Genomic DNA, 11,765 nt, shown 5'->3' on the forward strand with positions numbered 1-11,765 from the left:
ACCGCACTCGAGCCCGGGTGACAGAGCAAGACTCCGCCTCAAAAAATAAATAAATAAATAAATAAATAAACCACTGTGACATTGCCTATTGTCTAGAAAACATTTGTAGTTTCATTTGGCCTCTTTTGAAGCACATATTTTGGTAATATTCAACTTAAGAACTTATTTTTACATTATTAGTTTTGATTTAATGTTATATATCATCTCAACTGATAGTACTGGAAGGCAGGGAACACGTTTTCCTATACTTGTTCTATTTCACCTTTTACTCTCAAATGTTTTAACATAATGAACACTGAATAAGATGTGATTTATTAGTCAATTGATTGAGCAGCAAAGCTAAAGGCATTCATCAGTTTCAGCCTGTATCAGAGGCTGCACAGAATTCTTCCTTTTCCTTTTCTGCTTCATCCCAAAGAAATAGGGCTATATATTCCCAAATTTTCAAAATAATGTTGATATTTTGACCTCCTCCCATGGCTCATGAATGCTCTCAATGGCATCTAGAGTAGTAAATCCTTACCAGAAGGCTTTCAATTGACTTTGCCCAGATCCATCAGAGGAATCACTATCTATAGTGGCTATAGCCTTGTGAAATGTATTTCTTTTTTTTTTTTTTTTTTTTTGAGACGGAGTCTCGCTCTGTCTCCCAGGCTGGAGTGCAGTGGCGCGATCTCGGCTCACTGCAAGCTCCGCCTCCCGGGTTCCTGCCATTCTCCTGCCTCAGCCTCCTGAGTAGCTGGGACTACAGGCGCCCGCCACCGCGCCTGGCTAATTTTTTGTAATTTTAGTAGAGACGGGGTTTCACCGTGGTCTCAATCTCCTGACATTGTGATCCGCCCACCTCGGCTTCCCAAAGTGCTGGGATTACAGGCGTGAGCCACCGCGCCCGGCCGAAATGTATTTCTTAAATAATAAGACTTGAAAGTTAAAATTACTCTTTTATCCACAGCTGTAGAATGGATGTTTTGTTAGTAGGCATTAAAGCAACAATAATCTTTTTGTCATCTTCATCAGAGCTCTTGAGTGACTAAAAGTATTATCAATGAGCAGTGATATTTTGTTGTGTTTGTTTCTATTTTATTTTATTTTAGGTTTCAGGATACATGTGCAGAACATGAAGGTTTGTTATATAGGTAAAGCGGTGCCATGGTTTGCTGCACCTATCAACCTACCACCTAGATATTAAGCCCCACATGCATTAGCTGTTGGTCCTGATGCTCTACCTCCCCCACCCCCGCCCAACAGGCCTCAGTGTGTTGTTCCCTGTGTTCATGTGTTCTCATTGTTCAGTTCACACTAATGAGTGAGAACTTGTGGTGTTTGGTGTTCTGTTCCCGTGTTAGTTTGCTAAGGATAACAGCTTCCAGCTTCATCCATATCCCTGCAAAGGACACGATCTCATTCCTTTTTATGGCTGCATAGTATTCCATTGTGTATATGTACCACATTTTCTTTATTCTGCCTATCATTGGTGGGCATTTTGGCTGATTCCAAATCTTTGCTATTGCGAATAGTGCTGCAATAAACAGGCTAAGTCTACCTGAAGTCAATTATTGTCTAATTTTATCTGTGTTGCAGACATTTTTAAAATCATCTCAAGAGGCTAGACCAGCACTATTTGCTTGGGAGTTGTACTTATGTAAAGAAATTTAACTGGTAACAGATACAAGGTTTAAAAAGAAAAAACAAAGTAAAATTAATAGTAATATGATAACTCTAGTTTGCTAATGCTTATGAGCCGTGAACCTAGGCTTAAAGGCAAGTAATTAAATAAACCAAATGACCATAGGGAATTAGTTGAGACAGGTTATAACCATGTGGCCAGTTTTTCTTATTTTGTGTATATGGGTCTCCACTTTTCCAGAGTGAGGACTAGGCCTTGATTTTTTCATCTTGCCAAAATTCCTATCTAAGGGGTCTAGGGAGTCATGCCCTACAAACCATAAATTCTCATCAGATGGGTTTTATTTAACCCTATATATTGTGACTGACTTTCCAACCTGACTTTGGTATAACATTACGTGACAAAGAAGAAACTCAAAATATTTTACCCCAAAACATGTTTCTTTGCCATATCTTGGAATGGTCCTGCAAAGCTGTCCTTTGTGGGGGAAAATTTGCATCTGTAAAGAATCTCTTTTCATATGTAGCTAGATCTTTTTCTTCCAGGCCCTCCCAATCCTGAAGAGATGAAGTAAGAGTCTAACACCTTTTAAAGGTCTGAATGGGAAATATTTGTCATCTGTTGTCTCTAAGGGCAGCCACTATAAGACTTCAAAAGAACCCTGGTCTCCACAACCTTTTTTTTTTTTTTTTTCAAATCTTAACCTGAACATTTCCTTTCTATCCATCCCAGGTCTTTAAACAAACTCAACCAATTGTTAGTCAGAAAATGTTTAAATTTACCTATTGCCTGGAAGCACACACACCCTCAACATCCCACGTTGAGTTGTCCCACCTTTCTGAACCAAACCATTGTATTTCTGAAATATATTTGATTGACGTCTCATGCCTCTCTAAAATGTATAAAACCAAGATACACCCCTATCACCTTGGGCATATGTTCTCAGGACTTCCTGAGGGCTATGTCACAGGACATGCTCACTAATATTTGGCTCAGAATAAATCTCTTCAAATATTTTACAGAGTTTGATTCTTTTCATCAACAAGAAGAAATTACCCTAATATAGTATGTAGTATTAGCAATAATGTTACCAGAAAGGGGTCCTAGTCCAGACCCCAAAAGAGGGTTCTTGGATCACTCACAAGAAAGAATTCAGGGCAAGTCCATAGAGTAAAGTGAAAGCAAGTTTTTTAAGAAGTAAAGGGATAAAAAAATGACTACTTCATGAGCAGAACAGCAACATAGGCTCCTCCTTGGCCATTTTTATGTTATTTCTTGATTACATGCTAAATAAGGGGGATTATTCATGAGTTTTCCAGGAAAGGGTGGGCAATTCCCAGAACTGAAGGTTCCTCCCCTTTTTAGACCATATAGGGAAACTTCCTGACATTGCCATGTCATTTGTAAACTCTCATGGCACTGGTGGGAGTGTCTTTAGCATGCTAATGCATTATAATTAGCGTATAAAGATCAGTGAGGATGACCGGAGGTCACTTCCATTGCCATTTTGGTTTGGTGGGCTTTGGCCAGCTTTTTTTACACATGCTGTTTTGTTTTGGTTTTGGGGGCTTTTTTGGAGACAGGGTCTCACTCCATCACCAAGCCTAGAGCACAGTAGTGCAGTCTCAGCTCACTGCAACCTCTGTCTCCCAGAGTTCAAGGGATTCTCCTGCCTCCCCCTCCCGCCACCCCAAGTAGCTGAGACTACAGGAATGCACCACCACACCTGGCTAATTTTTGTATTTTTAGTAGAGACAGGGTTTCACCATGTTAGCCAGGCTTATCTCAAACTCCCGACCTCAGGTGATCTGCCTGCCTCGGCCTCCCAAAATGCTGGGATTACAGACATGAGCTGCCATGCCTGGCCTCACCTGCTATTGTTTTAGAGTTGCAATGTGTTGCTTGTCCTTCCTCTTAACAAGTATTTTATTGCTTTTATTAAGCAAATAAAAGCAATGATCAAAACAGTGCTAGTGAAAGAATGTTATTCTGTCTTCCCAAACTGGAGGGCAGACATTCATTTTTTAAATTTAAATAATTATTTAATTTTTATTTGGAAATATATACTCACAGAAAGTTGCTCCAAAAATGTACAGGGATGTGTCATGTACCCTTCATTCTGTTTCCCCCAACATTAATGTCTTCCATAACTATGAATATAGTATACTCTTATTACTCTAGTAACAAGAAATTGACATTGACATAATCCACAGGGCTTTATTCAGATTTCACCAATTTTATGAGCCCTCATTTGTGTGTATGTGTATGTGTGTGTGTGTGTGTGTGTAGCTCTATGCAAATTCATCACATGTGTAGATTTGCATAATGCCCAGAAGAATCAAGATACAGAACTACTCCATCAGCCTATGACCCGCGTGATTCTCACCTGCTCTTCTTTTATAGTCACAATGTGTAGCTTAACTTTTCTTTTTCACAAGGTTTTTTCATTACTTTTATCAAGCAAAACTTTATTTTGAGGGGACCAATTTATCAATTTTTCCTGTTATGAATTGTGTTCTTGGTATTGAGTCCGAAAATTCTTTGTGTACCACACCCCACCCCCAATGTTTTTGTTGTTTTTCTAAAAGTTACATAGTTTTATCCTTTACGTTTAAGTCTATGATTCATTCTGCATTAATTTTTGTGTGAGGTATCAGGTTTAGATCAAGGTTCATTTCTTGGGGCCTATGGCTATTCATTGTTCCAACACCATTTTTGGAAAGGCTATCCTTCCTCCACTGAATTGCTTTTGCACTACTATCAAAAATCAGTTGGGCTGAGCATGGTGGCTCACACCTATAATCCTAGCACTTTGGGAGGTCGAGGCCGATGGATCACTTGACATCAGGAGTTCGATACCAGCCTGGCCAACATGGTGAAACCCCATCTCTACTGAAAATACAAAATTAGCTGGGCATGGTGGCGCATGCCTATAGTCCCAGCTACTTGGGAGGCTGAGGCAAAAGAATCACTTGAACCCAGCAGGCAGAGGTTGCAGTAAGCCAAGTTCAAGCTACTGCACTCTAGCCTGGGCAACAGAGCAAGACTCTATCTTTAAAAAAAAAAAAAGAAAAGAAAAATCAGGCCAGGCGCAGTGGCTCATGCCTATAATCCCAGCATTTTGGGAGGCCGAGGTGAGCGGATCACAAGGTCCGCTCAGGAGTTCGAGACCAGCATGACCAATATGGTGAAACCCCGTCTCTACTGAAAAATACAAAAATTAGCCGGGCATGGTGGTATGCACCTGTAATCTCAGCTACTCAGGAGGCTGAGGCAGGAGAAACGCTTGAACCAGGGAGACGAAGGTTGTAGTGAGCCAAGATCATGCCATTGCACTCCAGCCTGGGTGACAGAGCAAGACTCCGTCTCAAAAAAAAAAAAAAAAAAATCCGCTGGGCCTATTTGTGTGCATCTATTTCTCATTCTCTATTCTGTCCCACTGATCACAGCGTCTTGACTATAGCAGCTGCATAGTAAGTAGTAACATCATTGCGAGTGATTTCTCCCACTTCATTTATTTTTTTCAGAAATATTTTATCTATTGTTGGTCCTTTGACTTTCTATACAATTCAGAATAAACATCAATATCTAAAAATAAACTTTCTGAAATTTTGATGCAAATTGAAATAAACTTACAGATCAATATGAAATAAATCTGTATCTTTACTATGTACAATCTTAACCGTATGAACACAGGATACCTCTCCATTTCCTTTCCTTCCTTTCTTCCTCTCATGCATATTTCCTAGTTTCAGGACAGTGAGATGTTTTGTTAGGTTTATAGCTAAAGTCTTTTGATTTAATTGGAGGGATTATAAATCATATAGCATTTATAATATGTTTTCATATGTTCATTGCTGTCATGTAGAAATGTGTTTGACTTTTGATGTGTTGCTCTTGTATCCTACAATTGTGCTAAATTCACCATTTTTTTTTTTTTTTGAGTCTTACTCTGTTGCCCAGGCTGGAGTACGATCTTGGCTCACTGCAATGTCTGTCTCCCGGGTTCAAGTAATTCTCCTGCCTCAGCTTCCCGAGTAGCTGGGACTACAGGCATGCACCACTACATCTGGCTAATTTTTGTATTTTTAGCAGAGACAGGATTTCACCATGTTAGCCAGGCTGGTCTCGAAGTCCTGGCCTCAAGTGATCCGCCCACCTCATCCTCCCAAAGTGCTGGAATTACAGGTGTGAGCCACCACACCCGGCCTGAATTCATTTTTTTATTCCAGAGTTCCCCTTGCATATTCTTTGAGTGTTGAGATGCTCCTGATCATACTCTAGTATAGAGATGTGTTCTTGAGAAACCTGAGACAGAAAGTAGAGAAGGGCAAGCCCCTCACTCTGAGAGAGTAAGTAGGAGCACAGCCATGGGGTTCTGAGTTGTCATGAGCCCCTCCAGCTGCCTGCCATGGAGCTGATATCCCCACTCTTGGGTTACTCCAGTGACCAGACAAAAGCAGGGCTGTAGTATTGTGACTCCAATGGGCCACACAAGAGGGGACGGCTTCCATGAGAAGACAGGGAAGCAGTATGGGGTTGGGAGTCAGGGGGGATTATTTTCTCCTCTGTTCACAGAAGGCTAAATTTACTCATCTGCTAAATTGTCACCTTGGATATTCTGAAAGAAAAATACATTTTCTAGATGTAGTTCCTACATCAACAGCATCAGCACCACTTAGGATTCATTAAAAATGTAAATTCAGAGTTTTTGAATCAGAAACTCTGAATCAGAAACCCTGGAACTGGGGCCCAGCAAACTGCTTTAATAAGACCTTCAGATGATTCTAATGTGTACTCATGTTTGAGAATCGCTGCTATAGAAGAGCATGAGAACAAGGAAGTAACATGAAAGAATTTAAATAAAAAAGTCAAAATGATGAGAACATTCAAGCAAAGAAATGGAAAACGAAGAGTCAATGAAGTAGGAGTTAAATTGAGTGTAGTGTTCAGTGAAGAAAGTGTTTGAAAAAGGAAGGCATAATCAACTTTGTCAAAGGCTGTTGGGTACACTGAAAATTGGCCATTGAATGTGGCCACAAGGAGGCCATTTGTGACAATCATCCTAATGGTTTCCACAGATTGATGATGACAAAAGCCAACTGCAGTGAGCTCAGGAGAATATGGAAGCAGAAAAAGTGGAAATAACAGGTAAAAAAAACTGTTTTGGCCAGGCGCGGTGGCTCACGCCTGTAATCCCAGCACTTTGGGAGGCCGAGGCAGGTGGATCACTAAGTCAGGAGATCGAGACCATGCTGGCTGACATGGTGAAACCCCGTCTCTACTAAAAATTAAAAAAAAAAAAAAAAGATTAGCCGGGCATGGCGCGGGCGCCTGTAGTCCCAGCTACTTGGGAGGCTGAGGCAGGAGAATAGCTTGAACCCAGGAGGCAGAGCTTGCAGTAAGTGGAGACCACGCCACGGCACTCCAGCCTGGGTGACAGAGTGAGACTCTGTCTCAAAAAAAAAAGAAAACTGTTTCAAGGAATTCTTCTGTAAGACTGTTTAGACCACGGATGGACGTCCAATCTTTTGGCTTCCGCAGGCCACACTGGAAGAAGAAGAATTATCTTGGGCCACACATAAAATACACTAAAACTGATGATAGCTGATGAGCTAAAAAATAAATAAATAAATACTAAAATCTCATAATGTTTTAAGAAAGTTTATGAATTTGTGTTGGGCCGCATTCAAAGCCTTCCTGGGCCACATACAGCATGCTGTACATGGGTTGAACGAGCTTGGTTTAGACTTTCCAGGGTTGAGAGGAAGTTTCTTTTTAAGATGACAGTCATAAAGGTATGTCTGCAGGCTGATGGTATTGATCAAGTAGACAGTGAAAATTTATAATGCAGGAGAGAGAGGAATAATTTCAAGAGCAAGATTATAAGAGATCCCTGCAGATTAGACGGTTATGACGACCTGTGTCAGTCCTCCCCCATATTGTTAAACCCAAATAATCTTGTCCCCATTGGATGAATTCTACTACTGGCCTCTTCTTGGACTTACTCTGTGGACAATTTGGCAGTAAATGGATATGGGAGTAATAGTCTCCAAATCTGGTTCTTTAGTGCTCCCACTGATTCTGGCATCTTCCCAACATCCGTTCAATAAGCCTCTTTTCTGCTTGTATCGTTCAGAGTCCATTTCTCTTGCTTGGAACCAATACTCACAACTAACACAAAATCTCAGGTCACCCTTTTTTTTTTTTTTCATTAAACACATAGGATTACTGAGGCCTTGAGAGGTTAAGTAATTTGCCATGTATCCCACTGTTAGCAAGTGGCAGACTCTCCTCCAGATCATTCTGATTCCAAATCACAAGGCTAAAAACCCTCAAAGAACAGAAAGGTATTTTCAGTCTGTGAAATAACAAAAGTTAATATCCCTACTGATATGACAGGTCCAAGGTAAACCAAAGAAAAGCACAAGCAGATGTATAAAAAATCTTAAGTTTCACAATGTAAATTCCAAACATCTAGTTTACCACCTGGATCATACTAGGCACTCAACAAATATCTGTTAAACACAACAAGTATTACAAGAATTATGTTATATATTATTATCTATGCATACAAAATGCATTATTCTTTCCCTTACGAATTCTAACACACTGTGATTCAAGGAACTCTAAGGGTCTAAGAATATAACTGTTAGGGCTGGGTGCAGTAGCTCACGCCTGTAATCTCAGCACTTTGGGAGGCCGAGGCAGGTGGATAACCTGGGGTCAGGAGTTGAAGACCAGCCTGACCAACATGGTGAAACCCCGTCTCTACTAAAAATACAAAAATTAGCCAGGCGTGGTGACGCGTGCCTGTAATCCCAGCTACTCAGGAGGCTCAGGCAGGAGAATCACTTGAACCCAGGAGGCAGAGGTTGCAGTGAGCGGAGATCGTGTCACTGCACTCCAGCCTAGGTGACAGAGAGAGACTCCATCTCAAAAAAAAAAAAAATATATATATATATATAACTTTTATATCATGCATCCTCCCTTTCAAACAGCCATGATTCACCATTTACTTCCCATATTTCCAAAAGTAAGCAACACACTCCCATTTTATGCTCCATAAATATTCTCTGGTGGCATGTTTTATATATTTGTTGTTAATAAAAATAATAATAGATAAGGGCCCTTATATCTTTATCTTGCCTTCTTTTTTTCAGGGTGTCACTGACCTTTATATGTCCTCTTTCAAAAGGAATTTTTTTAAAGTTTTCCCTAATTCTCTAAAGATCTACTGAAATGTTCTCCACAGTGCTTGGATACCTGACACCAAGGTGGAATATTGGAATTGTGTGTTAAACGTGTTTTTCTTCCAGTAGTAAAACAGCATAAGGGAGCTAGCTCCCTGAAAAACCTTACAGGTTTACATGAATTAATTTAAGGAGCTTATCCTACTCCACTCTACACTCAGGGCAACCACAGTTGCAGTCGTTGAATGCACTGGGTGATAACGTCTCTCCTCAGCACTCTTCTCAGAGCCTTAGCTACATCTTTATTCCAGAGAGTATAAATCAGAGGATTCAGTGTGGGGGTAATGATGCTGTAGAACACAGAACCAACTTTGTCCTGCAATGGAGTGCGCTGGGACCTGGGTCTCATGTAGGAGAAGATGCAGGCACCAAACCAAAGAGAAACCACCGTGAGGTGGGAGCTACAAGTGGCAAAGGCATTTCTCTTGCTCCCAGATGAACGCATCTGAATGACACTTTGAAGGATGAAGACATAGGATGTAGAAATCAGCAAGATGGGGAGGAGAAGAAGGAGGATGCTGCTGAGGTACACTGTGGTCTCATATACAGTGATGTCGCCACACACCAGCTTCACAACAGCTGGGAACTCACAATGGAAGTGGTAGACTTCCCGAGACCCACAGAAAGGGAAGTGCATCAAGATCGCTGTGTGAATTAGGGAGTTCACGGATGCCCCCAACCATGACGTGACAACCATCATCAGTCCCACCTTCTTGCTCATGAGCACAGCATAGCGCAGTGGATGACAGATGGCAACATAGTGGTCATAGGACATGACAACGAAGAGAAAACACTCAGCACCACCCAGAGACAAATAGAGGAAGTGCTGGGTTGCGCAGCCCACAAAGGAGATAGACTTCTTGCCAGATAGGTAGTTGGTAGCCATCTTAGGGATGGTTGTGGAGACATGAATCAGATCCATGAGGGAGAGCTGGCTGAGCAGGAAATACATTGGTGTATGAAGCTGGGGATCAATGCAGATGAGGAGAATGGTGAGGGTGTTGCCACTCACGGCAATAAGGAAGACCACCATGGTCAAGGAGAAAAGGAAAAGGTGGGTAAGGGAGTCATCAAAGAGCCCCTCAAGGATGAAGTCTGCCAGAGAGGTCTGATTCCTCTGCCACGTTATTCCCTTTCTCAGTCCCTGGGGTAAGAGAGAGTGGAGATAAAGGCTGTGACTAGAAATAATGGGGTCCAGCACACCCGACGAAAAGCATCTTTTGATAGAAGACAGAACCTGTGAAAGAAAAAAAAAATGTTTCCATTGCTAGTTATTCAACCTCTCTAATTATTGAAATAACCTTTATTTAAAAGAGAGCTTAAAAATCTGCCTTCACAAACATAATCACTCTGAAATTTCAGAATATCTAGACTCTATTATCAAACTTCAAGTCTCTTCTCGTTAAGAAAGATATATATGTGTGTATGTGTGTATCTATATGTATGTGTGTGTATATATTTATTCACCATTTACTTCCTGTGCTTCCAAAACACACATACGTACACACACACACACACACATATGTCTTTCTTAATGAGAAGAAACTTGAAGTTTGATACTTACTAGAGTCTAGATATTCTGAGATTTCAGAGTGATCATGTTTGTGAAGGCAGATTTTTAAGTTCTCTCTGCACACACACACACAGAGTTTGGGGCAAACCTTGAGGGGGTTGTTTATTTTATCAGTGAGGATTTTACTAGAAAAGTTAAAACACTAAGAGATTTCTCTCATACAATTGTGGAAGCTGGTTAGGCCATCTATGCATGGCTGTTACCTTTGTGTCTGATGCTGGAACTTTAAGTCCAGAGGGCAAGTAGTCAGGAAAAAAAATGGATATAAAAAGTGGCAGATCAAAGGCATGCTGGAACCCACAAGCATGAGCTGTAACCCCACAAAGGCAGATTCACACCCATGTCAGTTCTTGTTGCCTCTGAAATTGGTGGTGTGGATATCCTGCAGAAGCTGGGGCGCTTGTTAATGGTCCGATTAAGAATGCACACACCTGGCCGGGCGCTGCGGCTCACGCCTGTAATCCCAGCACTTTGGGAGGCCGTGGCGGGCAGATCATGAGGTCAGGCGATCAAGACCATCCTGGCTAACACGGTGAAACCCTGTCTCTACTAAAAATAAAAAAAATTAGCCGGGCATGGTGGCGGGCACCTGTAGTCTCAGCTACTCCGGAGGCTGAGGCAGGAGAATGGTGTGAACCCGGGAAGCAGAGCTTGCAGTGAGCGGAAATCGCATCACTGCACTCCAGCCTGGGCGACAGAGCGAGACTCCGTCTCAAAAAAAAAAAAGAAGGCACACACCTGACCCAGAAGTCAGAAAAACTAAAGGAGAATCCAAGGGAAGGCCTTTTGAAGACCGTCTGGTTGGCAACACTTTTTGGTGCTGGGGCAATGTCCTCCAGGATGCGAAATATACTCTAAATCTGCATTCAACTTATCCTGCTGTTCCTCCCATAGCAAGATTCATGGAACCAGAAATCACCAGGTAGAAGTGAGAACGAGTCCTCTCACTATAGTCTCTGTAACTGTGACCCACCAGCAAAATTTTAGCTTTCTATCCCTTCACTTTTAGGTTCTACTGTTTTAGAGGTCTTAGTTCCAAAGGGAGAAATTCTTCCACCAGGTGTCACAACAATAATCCCATTTTCTCATAGTTAAGACTGCCACCGTGCCACTTGGCACTTCTCATAGAACTGAATGCATAGGCAATTAAGGTTACTCTATTGGCTAATGAGACTGATTCTGACTAGCAACGGGAAACTCAGTTACTATTATATGATGAGGATAAGGAGAATTATGTCTGCAATCAGATTTTCTAGGGTGCACTCTCATGTCCCATGATGTAAGCCAATAGAAAACCACAACCCGATTCAGA

The 11,765-nt window shown here is 41.5% G+C and overlaps 1 protein-coding gene across 1 annotated transcript; it reads right to left on the reverse strand.

Annotated features, from left to right (window-relative positions):
* Positions 1–9,037: 9,037 nt before the first annotated feature.
* LOC105513069 (olfactory receptor 2AE1) lies at positions 9,038–9,913 on the reverse strand. The gene has a single exon (XM_011943853.1). The coding sequence runs from the start codon at positions 9,911–9,913 to the stop codon at positions 9,038–9,040; it is 876 nt and encodes a 291-aa protein (XP_011799243.1).
* Between the last annotated feature and the right edge of the window lie 1,852 nt (positions 9,914–11,765).

The sequence above is a fragment of the Colobus angolensis genome, unplaced genomic scaffold, assembly GCF_000951035.1.
Source record: "Colobus angolensis palliatus isolate OR3802 unplaced genomic scaffold, Cang.pa_1.0 Scaffold222, whole genome shotgun sequence".
Classification (NCBI taxonomy): Eukaryota; Metazoa; Chordata; class Mammalia; order Primates; family Cercopithecidae; genus Colobus; species Colobus angolensis.